The 15,909-nt window shown below is 45.0% G+C and overlaps 1 protein-coding gene across 1 annotated transcript in view; it reads right to left on the reverse strand.

Annotated features, from left to right (window-relative positions):
- Positions 1–326: 326 nt before the first annotated feature.
- The window catches only part of LOC144128766 (cytochrome P450 2A7-like), a 33,414-nt gene continuing 17,831 nt past the window's right edge, over positions 327–15,909 (reverse strand). Inside the window, exons 5-9 of the mRNA XM_077662439.1 lie at positions 12,219–12,523; positions 11,475–11,590; positions 4,969–5,227; positions 3,087–3,274; positions 327–804 (exon numbers count right to left, since the gene is read on the reverse strand). Coding sequence (XP_077518565.1) covers positions 629–804; positions 3,087–3,274; positions 4,969–5,227; positions 11,475–11,590; positions 12,219–12,523 — 1,044 coding nt within the window. The 3' untranslated portion in view covers positions 327–628. The remainder of the gene's footprint in view (positions 805–3,086; positions 3,275–4,968; positions 5,228–11,474; positions 11,591–12,218; positions 12,524–15,909) is intronic.

The raw sequence follows: 15,909 nt of genomic DNA on the forward strand, positions 1-15,909 counted from the left end.
TAGCCGACATCAGGAAGTTTAATATGTATAGAATCGAGCATGCTCTAAAGAACGGAGGTAGCCTAAAATCGGTGAAGGGGAAACTAGGCATAGGTAAAAACCAGATGTATGCGCTAAGAGACAAGCAGGGCAATGTCATTAGCAATATGGATAAGATAGTTAACGTTTTATTCCTGTTTTATTCTCTTTAATTTTGTTTTATTCCGCGCGTCCAGAGAAAATTAAACAAAGCAGATGTGACGAATCCTCCTTTGTCACGGCGATGTCGTAGACTTGTCATAAACTGTGGTGCTTTGGGAGAGACGCTACGGCGAAATAAACATAACGCTTTGAGATTAGTTTTATTTTCGTGTACTTATATATAGGCTTAAACGGCAATAAAAGCTGAAGTGAAATTCCAGAAAGACGTGGCCAGAAGGCGGTAAAAAATTAGCTCAAAAAGGACTACACACGGAGGGCACATCTACAGGCCTCCGTGAAGTGATTCCAGATATTACCCCCTCCCCTAATATACACGTTTAATTATTACAAGATCTTACTAGCAACAAAACGAAAAATAATGAGCGGAAAAAACTGACTAAATAAGACCAACAAACACGCACTGGGAGCTAGTTGGTTTCCGACGCATCTACCGGGGTGTGAACCTTAGTTTGTAGCGGTTTAGTTCGACCAGGGGAATATCGATTGAGTCGAGATCATGGATCTTCCCTTCTTCGGGAAGTATGCGGTATTTCTGAAGAAGACATGTTATGTAGAGGAAAATCTCCACCGAGGCCAGGATCTCGCCCGGGCACATCCGTTTTCCTGGTAAAAAAAAAAGAGGGGACAGGACGGAACACAGAATAAGTATTGCTGTTCTGATCCATTGCGTGCAAAGCCTATGCAATGGGTGCGGTAGCTGCGTTGCATATTTTTGGCCGCAATCACATGCGAAAATATTTTCATTGCTTAAATAGACATTCAGGACTGATTGAAGTTGGCCTGCATCGATGGATTGCCACGTTTTAATAACAAAGACGTTATTGTCACTAAAAATGCAGATTAAATACAGTTGTCATCACTGCCGGCTGTTTTTGCGAGCGAACTACGGTTCTTCAAGAGTGTTTCATTGTGATAATCTCTGAGGCTATAATACACCGCGATTCTCGTCTGGCTATGATCACGGAGTCCTCTTCAGGCTTGACCTCACAAATTTGGGTTAGGATTTGTAAAAAAAATTTAATCTAATTTTCTCAGCAGCAAATGCGTATTTTCGTGAAACATCAGCATAACCATAAAGAGTCTTGCAATTGATTTTCATTAAGAACAAAATGTGTACATTGCCGTGAACCTTTGTAGTGTTAGTTTGTTCAATCTCCAAAGCTTCCGCCACGCCAATACGCGACCAGATTTATCTCGATTGATCGCATCCAGGCGGATCCGATTATACGTCATTCCAGAATGTTCCAGTAACTTTGCACGCTTTATCTCGAAAGTTGATTATCAACTTTAAATTGAGCACGGCCGGGAGCGGCGGGTATTCTGTTCGACGACCGCAGAGCGCGTTTGTTACTACGCAGTCGCCGAGTGATTCAGTCCATTGTAGGCGCAACTCAGCCCAAATAAAGAGTTTTGTTTAGACGCCATCTTCGCTGTCTATCTGCTCTCCGGATCACAGTCACCACTTCGTGACAATATTGTTGGCCTGGGTGTCCTAAATTTTCTAGAGAATATGGTAGTTTTTCTTACTTCCGCGTTTTTATAAACTTTATAATATACTCCCTGTGTGCATGCTTCCTATACTTTCACGCATTTCCCCACTTATTATCTTTTCGCAGTAAGGGGCCTTCCAAGTTTCTGCGGCAGTTTGACATCAGTATTTTTTTACAATTGCTCTACGCTGTTTTCTCAAATGCTTGGTCACTTTTTGCTGCTCGACGTCAATCAATATGTCCCTAGTCTGTGAGCCGGGAAGCACGGCAGCTTCGACTGCTTCCTGTAGCGTGGCACCATGTAGAGTAACATAAATATTATTCTTGGAAGTGCTCGCAATATTTTCTTATATGTTCCCCTTTACTGTAAGCAATTTTTCTTTGCAATAGCTTTAACCTGGAAGATTAAAAAAATGACAGACATAAAGGAAGACGTGAAAAGTCGCCTTGCGCCTGCTGCATGCAGTGTGGTACATTACTTTCAGATCTCCTAAAGATATAGCGCACGGTTTTCTGAAGAAGCATTTTCTAACATCATATTTCCAACAATAGTTATCACTGTGCCCTTACTATAGTTTGATATCTTTTGGCTCTGTGGTGCCGGGTCCACTTGGCACAAAACAATGTTTCAGTTATTACAGTTCTGCAAGCAGGATATTCGCATCAGGCCACACGCTTCGGAAGAAAGCGATATAATCTTGATTTTCTAATACACTAGGCTTGGTAAAAAAAGAATGTTACTCTTTGTGCCTTAGTACGTTAGAGTACTTTAGCTGCCACAAATATTCTTTTCTACGAACAGTAAATAAATTCTGGTGCCAACCACATAAAAATTCACCCGAAAAAGGAAGATTGTTTAACTTTTTTGTCTTTTCTATAGCTAGTAGTAACATTTCACGTCTCCTCTTAACTCGTGCCTTCAAAAAGTGCTCTGATTAGCACGTGGTGACACTCTTGCTGCTCAGGTGAGACCCCAGAGCTCAGCGGTATAACCTGCATTGCACGCCAGACCTGACTATTTGTAGAGGATAGTACCGCCCTTATCCCTGCCTTCTTATTGCTTCCTGCTATTCAGGCAGCTAACTCTTCGACTTTTCCTCGCTGATTAGCTTTAGAATGCCTCATTAACCACCAAAACCGGCACACGCAGAGTGACAGTCATGACACTGCTCTCACAAGATTGCGCTTCTCGATTGTCCGGCGCTAATCTTAAGCTGCCTTGACTGGCCAAGGTCCCGTCTTTTATCGCAAGAGCTCGCAAGAGCTCTCAAGAGCTCTTGCGATAAACAGACGTTATGCGAGGCTCTTGCGTTATGTGTGGACCAATCCTGCAGTGGTCTTACAATGTTTCTGTACACGACCGCTGAAAAATACACGCGCCGGGGCTGGCCTTACCGATGGAGAATGGAATGAGGCACTCGGGCTTCGGTTGGACGAGAGAGCCGTCTTTAAAGAAGCGGCTCGGGTCAAACTTGGATGGCTCCTTCCACAGGGTGGGGTCGTTGTGCACCGCCCAGACATTGGGGATTATTGTGGTTCCTTTTGGGATGAAGTAGTCATCGAAGACGGTGTCCTCTCCGGCGCTAAAGAAGGGGTGTTAAGGAAGAAGCATACGAAGTATTTCAGTTAAAATCTCGCTGGTTATCTTACGACGAATCGCAAAATCATGGCAAACCTATTGGGTTATAGGTAACAAGGCTTTCTCTGCCTGTAAATAAAGCTGTAAGCAGCATTTTGGCATGCTTTCTGTTCACACTTTTCGCATTTCGATTTATTATTTTTTGCCATTACTCAAGAATACTTTTTTGAGAGTCTTTTGAAGGATGACTTGTTTTGGTGTAAGGATTGCATGGCCCCCCGACAAAAAGATGTCATAAATACCGCAGCATGGTATTACAGTCGGGAAAATCATCACACATTCTGCGTAAGTTTCAGTTACGTGTGTTAACGTTCCGATTTACTGTATCGAACGACTGCCTCTAATTCGCCATTTTGTGTAATGGCCTCGGTCAAAATTAGTAGTGTTATGCGTGTGACCAGTTAACGTCGTTATTCCGGTGGCGCAGTTCTCAAGACTGTTTTGGAAAATGTGTTTGTGTGCGCACATAAACGTAAGTAAAACGACGTAAATAAAAACGACGACTTTAAACTGCTTACACAGTTTTGGCAACAAACCACTCACGTATCGCCTACCCTTAGTTTATCGATATAGAGTTGAGGACATTCTACGTAGCTGCTCGCTTACTTTTCATTGATGTAAGGACATGCCTTGGTTATGAACTGTGTTGTCCGTGTGTGTGTCGTGATAAGAGCAAAAGCCTCGCATACCCTAATATTTCACTTAGCAGCGTGAGGGTTCGGGGTGGAGTAATCTTTGTGAGTGTTCATAGCGCGACAAAAAAAAAACGAAAGAAAAAACTCCGTATACGAAGCAGACAAAACACAGCAAGTAAGCTCGAGCTTTGACTGCAAATATCAAAATAGAGCACTTTGTCAAGGTTTCCCTCTATATGTTTCTTAAGAAAAGAATGACATTACTTGAATCCAAGTAAGGCTTTTGCGTTTGGTTTTTCTCTTTTACCAAAGTTTTGCGAAGTTTTTGTTTTGAAGAGTGATATTTGAGAAGTGCGTTGACTTGCAGCGCAATTTTCCCTTCATATTTTTTCTAAGCTTGTGCGCGCCAAATAAATCTGCAGTGGAAGCTGTACTTTGGGTGCTGTTTTCTCTCTTTTCTTGAAGGGAGTGTCTAGCGTTCCGTCCAGACGGAACATTTGCTGCTGCTGCAGTTCCGTCCAGACGGAAATATTTACTGCAGCTAGAGTTCTTTTATGTTACTCCTTTATGCTCCTTTATGTTTCTTTATGTTCCTTTATGTTTCTTTATGTTCCTTTATGTTACGTTCAAGCCGACGTCCCGATGTGCCTGTGTCGAAGCCGTTGTCAGCAAAGCCGGCTGAGAGGAATAATTAAGGTGTGGTTATGTAGTTGAAACTACTAAAAAGTTCAAAAAGCAGCAATCAGCAAAGTCAGATGTAAACGTGTAAACTATAGCTCAATCATGTAAAAGTAGTGAAAGTTTTTGCTTGTTTTTTTTAAACACGCTAACCATGCCAAACATAAAGTATCTCTTGCGCAAATTGGAGTTTGGTCTGGACGGAACTGTAGCGCAAATTGGAGTTCCGTCTGGACGGAACTCTAGCCACAGCCTTTCTTGAATTCGAATTTTTTTCTCCCTATGAGCGTTCTCAAATGTGACACTGAAACGCCTGCCTGCTCACCCCCTGGGCACGCCGAGCGGCGAGACGGTCTTCCAGCGGTACATCTCCCAGATGCAGGCCATCGTGTAGGGCATCTTGTTCCTGTCCTCCCATGTGGGTTGCCGCTCTCTGCCCACCACTTCGTCGATCTCTCGCTGCACCCTGGCCTGCACCGTGTCCGGCTTGTCGGCGAAATTCAGCATGTGCCAGTGGATGGTCACGGCCACGGTGTTGGAACCGGCAATGAAGAAGCTCAGCACGTTACCCATGAGGAAACGGGCTGCGCATAACACTTTCCCTTCAAGAACGCTACACATAGCCAGCTGCGACGTGTATATCACGTGGTGGCACCACTGGTACACAGTGTGGTGGCTCAGCGCACCGAAGGATTGCAGCGCGCTCTTAGTGGCCGCCCCGCGAAACTTTCTTTGCGGACAGGGACCAACGCGATGCCTGAGCACGCGTGACTAACAGTGGCCGCAGTAAAACTCCTTTAAAGCGTTCTGTACCGGCGGAGTCTTTAAAAGCCTGCCACTCCTTTTTCATTACTCTGGAGGCTTGCCCTCTCCTTTGGAAACTCACCTCTAACACGCTGCACGGAGCGGCTGTCTGGCTCCGGCGATACTTCTACGAATGACAAGACACGGCAGTGTGCTTTATTTTGTCTGTTCCTCGTGAACAGCCCGCAACGCTGGAGAATCTAGAGCTCTGAGGTTATTTGCTAAGGGGCGGCTAGATGCACAAGGCTCCTCACACGAGACATTGACTCACAACCACATCACTGTACCATAAATAAATGGCACGACATTATCTACAAATGGCTACCGGGGCACAGCGGCATAGCAGTCAATCACCGCGCGGATGAGGTCGCGGGAACTGCTCACTAAGATAGCGATTTTGTGTCGTTCCCCTTTTCGAGATCCGACGCAGCGGGCAGGTTTCGCGCTTTTGCGCGGGGCATAACGCTTGCCGCGTGGCATTCCGGCCAATTTTCCCATTCACGTTTAAAAGCCTCGGACCCAGATCTAAAGCTCTGGTTTCCATCCGGCTCACCACGACGTGAAGAAACTTTGCTCTGTCCCCTGTGGCTTGGTGTACTATTACTCGTTCTTAATCGGTAAGGCTGATAGCCCTGCATGTGCCATCTGCGGGCATGACGAGACTATAATAAGGGAGTAATTACTCATTAGCATCCACCCAAGCGCAGCCATACGGCTACGAAGGAGAGCTGTACAGCTTTCTCGCAGACCAGGACGAATTTTTCTTTAACTGCGATGTTTCTGAGAAAGCTGTTCAGCTCTCCTTTGTAGCCGTATGGCTGCGCTTGGGTGGATGCCAATGAGTAATTACTCCCTTATTACAAATCTACTCCACCATGGGGGATTCCCCTAAAACCTTTGACCATGACGAGACTATATCTCACATTCTTTGTGACTTATCTGCCTATAGCGCCGAAAGGCAGTCGCTCTGCCGTGCGCTGGAGCGTATAGATCCACGCCCACTGACAGAAATGAAGATTTTCGGCAACTGGCCGCAGCTATCATCGGCGCTGAAGGCCTCCAAGGCACTGCTCCGCTTTTTGCGAACTTCTGGCCTGCGCGATAGCCTGTGACTTTTACGAATGCTGACTTTTCATAGTGACTCTACCTTGTCTTTCATTTTTTTACCCCCCCCCCCCCTTTCTTCCCGTGTAGGGTAGCGAACCGATTATTCTTCAGGTTAACCTCCCTGCCTTTCCTCCTCCTCCTCCTCCTCCTCCTCCTCCTCCTCCTCCTCCTCCTCCTCCTCCTTCTCCTCCTCCTCCTCCTCCTCCTTCTCCTCCTTCTCCTCCTCCTCCTCCTCCTCCTCCTCCTTCTCCTCCTCCTCTTCCTTATAATGTACAAGGTTGCATTATTGATGGTCGGCTTTGTATCACGTTCTGAAGGACGTGCTCTAAGGTTTTGAGCGAAGGTTTTATCGCCCACTTTGGAGATCAAGTTCTTTACATTTCCGAAAGAACAGTCTTGTACGAATGTAATGAGGCTTCAGGTGCCTGACAAATGCGGCCGTACACTGATTGTGGGCGCGCACCAAGTATCTAATGACCTCGATATTAACAGTCAGCCTGCCAGCGTTTAATTACTGCTTACTTTTTCTTCATAGAGGTTAAAGAGCACAGCAAAACAAACAAAACAAATACCGCATGAACAGAGAGCGATTTACGAATCGTAACTGCCGTTGAGGATTAGGAAGCGGTATACATTTTGGAGAGAGAGAGACAGAAGAACTCAAAGGCAGAGAGGTTAACTGTACGACGCCCAGTAATCTACCGCGGGAAGGGGAACGGAGGGAGAGAAAGAAAGAGGAGAGAGGATTGGAAGATAATTTTTTCATGTGTGTCCCTCATAGCCTGAGTCGCTTTGGGACGTTAAACTCCCAGAAAACCATAAACCATCATTTTTTTTTCACGTGTCCGTAGGCCATTACTAATAAGGTACACAGGGCGCTCACTGAAAGCTTATAACCTTGAACTCAACCCTGAGTCTTATAAGGTCTCTAAAAGCGCCTTCCCAGCGGTCCTCTGAGACGGAGGTTTAGTCCAAGGACCCCGAATCTTGGCTTCTGTAAGGGGACGAGGATCTAATAGGTGGAGCATTGCAGCCAGGAGGACAGGCTCACGCTCAAGCCGAGGGCAGTCACAGAGTAGGTGGTCTCAAGCCACCCGCAGTTCTCAAATGCAGGATAGTCTGCAATTGCGATTAAGTGGGAATGCACGGTTGTTAGCGCCACTCTCAGCCGCAGGCGACACCATAGCGTGTTAGCGCAGTGGGAGAGGCGGGACGGTAGACTGAGTTGAGGTAAAGGGTCGATGCGGTGCAATCGGCATGCTGAGTTCCCAGGGATACACCATGACGCTGAAATTCACGTTTTGGCTGAGCACTCTCATGTATCTTGCTGCATCGGCTATTATCAGTGTTATCCGGACAATGTTGAAACTGCCGTGAGCTGATCGAGCTGCATCGTTAGCCGAATCGTTTTCGACAATGCCACTGTGCCTTGGTAGCCACTGAAAATGACTTCGTGACCCTGTTCAAGTGCCCGATGTTGTAGATGTGTTGTCTCCGCTACTAGTTTCACGTGATCGCTAGGCGTAAGGCAGAATTGAGACATTCGATAACAGCTTTAGAATCGCAGAACACAGTCAATTTATGAAGTGTTTGTGAACCAATGTACTGCACAGCCGCACGAAGAGATGTCAATTCTGTCCTGGTAGAGGTTGTCCGAAGCAAAATTGGTTGATGCTGACCTGTCTCGCAGGAATGACTAGGGCGTAAGCTGAAGTAGTAGTTGAGACCAAGCCATGCGTATACACATGAGCGCGGTCACTATATTCGCAATGGATTAAAAACAGCGTCAAGTGCTGAAGGGTCGGCATCAATAAGTCCGACTTCCTCGGTATCCCCAGAACTGTAAGGCGCACGCATGGCTCCCGCAGACACCTCAGTGCGAAGGAAGGTTGTGTCACCGGGGTGAACTGTGATGGGACGGACGACTGGTGGGCTGCTATAACCTTTGAAAACGCAGCGTGTGCTCTCTGTGCCGACACTGATACAAAGAGATTCTGACGAATCCTTGTTTGATGACGTATGTGAATCAGCGGTGTGTCAAGGGCGATAGGCGCCGAAAGCGGGTAGCCCTTAGCGATACCAATGGTTCCAACTATTCATGCGTTGCGAGAAGGGCCCAGGCAGATGCGAAAGGCCTGACCTTGTAAAGTTTGCAGGGCACGAAAATTTGTCTTGCACATGTTTGAAAGCACAGGTGGGCTGTCCTGCAAAATCCCAAGAAGAGTGCTGTGTAGAGCTGCAGTATTGACTGAACCGACGAGCTCTATGATTTTCTGCACAGAAATTTGATTAGGCTAGCGATAGAGGTCAGCTCTTTCTTTAAAGCGCTGCCATGCGTGTTCTATGGTAGATTCCGGTCTATGATAAACCCCTAAAAAGCGATGGGAAGTAAAATAGGAAATGTACGGCTGTCGATAGTTACCAGATATAGTCATACATTAGCTTGTAACTGCCACTCACTCGCGCTTCTGGGCTGAAACGTTCAGACCTTGCACACGAATTTAGGAGTAAGTTATGGTTGCTGTCCACTAAGTCTGGATCGCACCTGGAGGCGCGTCACAGAGGAGGCCTAAATGCCGATGCCGTTGGCATACAAAGAAATGTGGATGGTATTAAGTAGGTTCTCGTGGGGAGGGGGGGCTCTAAATGTCCGATTAAACAAAGTAAGGCTGAGAACTCCACCATGGTACGCACTGGCAAGTGTAATGCACACAGGATAAAAAATGACTTTTTGGTCAGGTAGCTTTGTACCCACCTAAACATCCGACCAGCGATTCCAACAGCTTGTAAAGTACTGAGGTTGGATATATGTGTTACGTTGTCGTAAACACCTTCAGCATCAATAAAAAGTGCCACGCACATGTGCTTCTGGCGTTTCTGTTGATGAACTTAGGATGCGAGATCAATGATGTCAATAGAAGAGCGACCCCGCCGAAAACCTGCCATAAATTTGGGGTAAACTTTATAGTGATAAAAACAACCCTAAAGGCGCGTCGGAATAATTCTTTTCCTGAATTTTCCCACGCAACCGGCCAAAGCCATTGGCCTGTATGATGTGAGCTCGAGCGTGGGATTTCCCTGGTTTTAGTAATGGCACCAGTGGACTAGATTTCCACTGGGGACGAACAACACCGTCGAGCCATGAATAGTTAAAATGGTTGTGCAGCTCTCCTTTCTGGTTATTCGTTCATGCAGCCGCGATGGCCAATTTAAAAGAAAGATATGCGCGGTAGGTCATGAAGAATCGTGCGTTTTCTTTTTGATATGTTGGGATCTCTGCTCTTTACAATATACATTTTATTTCTCGTCTACAGAACAGATTTTAATGACTTTTATCAGTGCAGAGTCTTAGGATGCTTTCATGCGGCTTCGTTTTTCTTTTCGCCCACTGACTGGTGGTTACTGGTTGGAAAGATTTATCACCGCAATCCAATTACCAGCGCCAGTCGGTACCACGCTGGCGGAGAATAAGAAACCGTGGGAAAGACACGTGCAGGGCCGCCGACAGCCCGGATTATAGCGGGTGATCGATTACTGGTAAGAAGTGCTCGGCTGATGGTGCTCTGGAGGGTCAGCATCGGTTTTTGGATAGCGGTGCGATGAGGTGACGAATTTTGGAGCAGAAACCCTTCAGTTCTATGTCTCAACAAGGCTTGAAGGCGGCTTTCTGAGCATCTGCTATACTTGTTCGATGCTGAAATGAAGGTGCTTGAGTCCGATGATGGACTAGGTATGGCTTAAACACTTGCTTTTGCGCATGACTTGCTTAGTCGCATATTTATTCACTGTGCGCAAGCCAACACACGCTCAGCGCATTGCGACAGTTAAAGAACGGGCAAGTCGAAATCGTAACACTTAGGTGCCTCCCTAAATTATTTTCAGTTATAAACAGGATGGTTCGGTGCTAGACGAGCGGTAAGTGAAAAGCGTTCCCTTCGCAACCAGGTTTCACTTCAAGAGAACAATAATATTACTTTTCCTCTGTGTTTTCTAGCAAAAAGTAATGCATGAAGATACATTAGCATATGCTTATGCAACTACAGCTAACGTGATAATCGCTTATATCAGGGTATGTTGCTGGGCTAGTTGTAGTTGTCGGACATCATGTTTACAGTTCAGCGCAACTGTGCGTGTGTCCTCTCTGTGTCCTTGTCTGCCAGCGCTGCGATTCCATGATGTTAGCTTATATAAACTAATACAAAATACCGGTGGAACTTGGTTTGGTTTATTATATTTAACGTCCCAAAGCAACTCAGGCTATGGGGGACGCCGTAGTGGTTTGCTCCGGTAAATTTTGACCACCCGGGTTTCTTTAACGTGCACTGACATGGCACAGTACACGGGCTTCTGACATTTCGTCTCTATCGAAATGCTTTACTACTGAGCTCCGACCCGGTGACTTAGCTACAACTCGTCTGACTGGCCGAAGACGACGCCGAGAGTCAAGACCTTAAGACCTTTCGGCCGTCGTCTGGGCGGGTAGCCCTCTGGCTACCCTCCTAGTTTTCCTATCCTATCCTATCCTATCCTATCCTATCCTATCCTATCCTATCCTATCCTATCCTATCATATCATATCATATCATATCATATCATATCATATCATATCATATCATATCATATCATATCATATCATATCATATCATATCATATCCTATCCTATCCTATCCTATCCTATCCTATCCTATCCTATCCTATCCTATCCTATCCTATCCTATCCTATCCTATCCTATCCTATCCTATCCTATCCTATCCTATCCTATCCTATCCTATCCTATCCATCGAAATGCGACCGCAGCGGCCGGGATCAAACCCGCGTCTTTCGTGTCAGCAGCCCAGCGCCATAATTACTGAGCCACCGCTGCGGCTAAACATTGGTTTTTGTTGGCTTAATTATTGGATTGCTTAATTAGTAACTCACGCTGAAAGTTCGAGTTCGGTTCGTTTTCGTGCTCCTTGATCTTTTTCAGGTACCCATCAATGAAGTCGCGGTTGAAATGCTCATCGATGGTCGCTTTGTGCTGTTCGACTTGTCCTCTGAAACAGCACGCGTAAATAGGCCATCACATCAGCATCCAGAATAACACAGACAAATACTGCTGTACAGAAAGAGAGAAATCTCGTACTGACGTTCGTATTCGGAGAATTAGGTATTAGTAAAAACTATGGCGTAGCGGCGTCACTAAGTGGCGGCATTTAGTTAATGAGCACTACGACAAAAGGGCAGCCTCCATTTTTAAATGAATGACACCGCGGCTCCTTAGGCGTACTATTTTATTTCCCGCGTCGAAGTAGCGACCTAAAATTCTCTACTCATGCCTGCAAATTGCTATGAATTACTTCCTCTCGCCTGTTTTGTGCAAGAACATTTTCGCCCGTTTTAGAAGTACTCACTTCGCAATGGCTGAAATGCTTGCTTCTATAACAGATGTTTGTAACGATTCAAATCCACACGTAGCCGTGAAGCAAGCTGTCGCCAATGATGCCGCGTCAGTTTTGACCCCCGTCGAACTTTTCAACGAGTACCAAAGTCTCAGCATGTGGGTGTTATGTTAGCTTATGTTCAAAAATGCGGATGCCGTGGCCGGTAACCGAACCCACCCCATCTCGCACAGTTACGGAGCTTCGCTGTCAGAGTGTCAGCTGTAGGGCGACCGATGCTCACTTCGTGTACTCGATGAATTCCATGAGCTTGGACATGATGACGGTGCGGCGCGTCGAAGGCAGCTTGGTGACCAACTTGCGCACGAACGAGGGCAGGAACTCGACCAGCGTGCCGGCGCGGATGGCCTTGAACAGCTCGCTCAGCAGCTCGTCCAGGTAGCGGCGGCGCGGGTGCTCGAACGGGTAACGGCTGCCGTACACCAGCGCCGCGATGTTGTTCGACGTGCTGGGGAAGATGTACTCCTGGATAGCGACGGGAGCGCCCTTCTTCTCCGCTATCTTCTCCACCAGGCACTGGCACTCCTCCTGCGCCGTCCGGAGAAAAGTCGTTTCAACGTTAGTCCATGCTTCTTTGCACGCAACGCCTCACTATAACCACAGATAACTTGCCCATGACGCACGTCGTGCATGAGCTGTATGAAAGCTTCTTTCCTTTGGCCAGATACGAGACACATTTGTGACACATAACGCTCATATGTAACACATTTGAATTCATGCTAGACACATTCGAATTCATATAGGTTTGGTTTATGAGGGTTTAACGTCCCAAAGCGACTCAGGCTATGAGGGACGCCGTAGTGAAGGGCTCTGGAAATTTCGACCACCTGGGGTTCTTTAACGTGCACTGACATCGCACAGTACACGGGCCTCTAGAATTTTGCTTCCATCGAAATTCGACCGCCGCGGCCGGGATCGAACCCGCGTCTTTCGGGCCAGCAGCCGAGCGCCATAACCACTCATCCACCGCGGCGGCGCCCGAATTCATATAAGATTTTTTGATAGGGATGTTTGTGAGTTAATGTGACGTACGAAACATTGTCATTATCTTCGCTAATGTGAGTTCATAGAACCTTCAAGCAGAAATCTAGCATTTGGAATCAAGAATATAGTGGAATCCGTTAGGTGCACACAAGAAAAAAAAGGGGGGGGGGGTTCAGACATATTGTTCGCATACAGCAGCGAGAAGACGTGGTCCAGAAATGCACCCGAAGTACACATTCTCCATAATACAGGACGCGACAGTAGTTAAGCGATCTCCGGGCAGCTTGAGTCACGATTGAAGGAAATTTGTGAAAAGTAACTTTCGCCTTCTATTCATACCTGCCCTTTGCTACACGCGGACACTCATTTCCCCCCCAAAAAATTGCATGTGCCTGGGTTAATAAGCAGCTTTAAGCAGCGCAAACACAGTCAATAAGGCAGGGAAAATCATTAGCTAATGGTTCTTCGATGCGACGTCTGAGTTTGTGGGCGTATTGTTTGCTGTATGCTTCATGTTTGGTTGTTTCTGTGGGCTGGGCTTTACTGCATATACAGGGTGATTTTTTTAACGTTTACGGATTTTGATTTTAAAAACAGTGCGGGATACATCGGCGAGGCCTGTTGAGCTGGACTGTGCTGCAAGGTGGACATTATGTACCTCATATGAATAAATAATTTGACAAATAATTAACTGGAGTAAAAAAACTTATTTTCTGTTTTAGGGGCAAGGTTATATCGCAAAATTGATGGCCGTCAACGTCGAAGGTGAGCTCTGTTTTAAAATTTTCTTAATCGGCAGTGTGGTTCGAATTACTGAACGTCAAAAATACGCATTTGAGTGTGTGATTAGTTGGATTTCCCCGTGAACTGATTACAAAATGTCATTGCTACGCGTGGTACCATCGTCCAAATCAAGCTAACTGCTTCTACATCACCAAATACATGAACTGTGCCTATATACAGTGCATAAGAAATACGAGGCGTTTTTTATAATTTTGCAATAGAGGAAAGGCAACTCAACGAGCTTTTAAATTGGCATTCTTGGCGTTCAGTAATTGGAACCACATTGCCGACTAAGAAAATTTAAAAACAGGTCTCTCCTCCGATGTGGACAGCCGTCAATTTCACAATATAAGCTTGCCCCTACAGTCAGAAATAAATAAATTTTATAAGTAATTTAAGTTAATGACATGCCTAATTATTCATTCATATCAGCCGCCTTGCTGTACAATCTACCTAAACAGAGCGCATCGACGCACCTCTCGCAGTTCTTTAAACAAAAATCTGTAAAGGTTAAAACACCACCTTTTATATGTATACTTCTCAAAAATGAGCATTGCAAGGAAACTTTGCGCAAAGCAGAGAAGATATAGGAGGGAAAAACACATATGAGCACAAAGTTTTCCTCGATGTGATCGTTCACAAACTGGCATTTTTTATTTCTTTATTTCTTTCTTAGACATTTGCCTAAGAGAGGGCTGAGACTAAAGGCTTGGTGTCGCCTGACGAGGCCTCAGCGCCCCGTGCATGACAAAGAGGCAAACAATTTATATATATATATATATATATATATATATATATATATATATATATATATATATATATATATATATATATATATATATATATATATATATATATATATATATATATATATATATATATATATATATATATATATATATACAACAGTGCGGCTGGGCGGCACACAAACAATATCATTGGTCAAAACACAAACGCATACAGTACATACAAGAAACACAAAGATACATCTGTAACAGGAAAGGGTACTCAACGAGAAAATTACACTGTAAATGTAGAATGGGTACAACATAAAAATGATAAGAATCACGATACATATGCAACATAATACACTAAATAAGAGACTTTTCCTCATTTTTCTCTTTTCCTCTTCCCCTTCAAGCACAGAAAGAAAATATGTCCATGAACAAATATCCGCACATATAAGAACAGTACAGGCATCGCAAGTAAGAAAAATGGGAGAGGGCAAAGGAAACTTGATTTATCGCAAAAGAGACAAAACATCTATACACTACACTTCCATGGAAAAGATGTTAGTGAGAAGAGTAGACAACGTCACTGAACAAAAGAGCTCTCTTACAATCCTTTTTGAAGGCAGGGAACGGTTTATTGTAATTAACGGGAACGTCTCTTCTATTGAGCATTTTGGTAACCTGAAAGGGTAGTGTTTGCCGGCCATAGTTTGTTCTAACTATTGGCATTCTTATTTTCGGATCTCTGATGTCGTACGGGCTTACACTCTCTGTAGGTACGTTATGCAGTCTGTTCTTATGCATCCATTGTAGCAGCTTGAAGTAGTATACCTGGTCTGCCCTCAGAATATTGTACTTACTAAAAAGTGGGTGAGTTCTTAGTTTTCGTTTATCCTCACAGTAAGTTTCGCATATGCGTAGCACTTTCTTCTGCAAAGTAATTAATTTGTTGTAATTTGAGTCAGTTGTTGTGCCCCAAACTAGTATACTATAGGTTATTCTAGAGTAGAACAGAGAATAATATAATGTCAACTTCAACCAAGATGGAATTAAGTTTTGAATTCGGTAGAGGCAGCCTGTAAACCGTGATAATTCGGACTTAAGGCTATCTACGTGGGTGTTCCATGAGAGATCACCACTGAACCACAACCCCAAGAACTTTTGCTCGGTGACCTCCGCCAGCGGGTTGCCGTCGTACCTGATGTTGATGGGACTGTCATCTCACTTGCTTGTGGGTTTGTAAATTACGTATTTAGATTTTGTTATATTTAGCCTTATACGATTGGCTTGCAGCCACGTAGATAGTTTTAGTAAGTATTCATTTACAGATTTTTCTAAGCATGCTTTTGTTGCTCCCGTAAAGAATAATTTAGTGTCATCTGCGTACATGATTAATTGAGGAGATCCTGGTATCAT

The sequence above is a fragment of the Amblyomma americanum genome, chromosome 4 (genome assembly GCF_052857255.1).
Source record: "Amblyomma americanum isolate KBUSLIRL-KWMA chromosome 4, ASM5285725v1, whole genome shotgun sequence".
NCBI classification, from domain to species: Eukaryota; Metazoa; Arthropoda; class Arachnida; order Ixodida; family Ixodidae; genus Amblyomma; species Amblyomma americanum.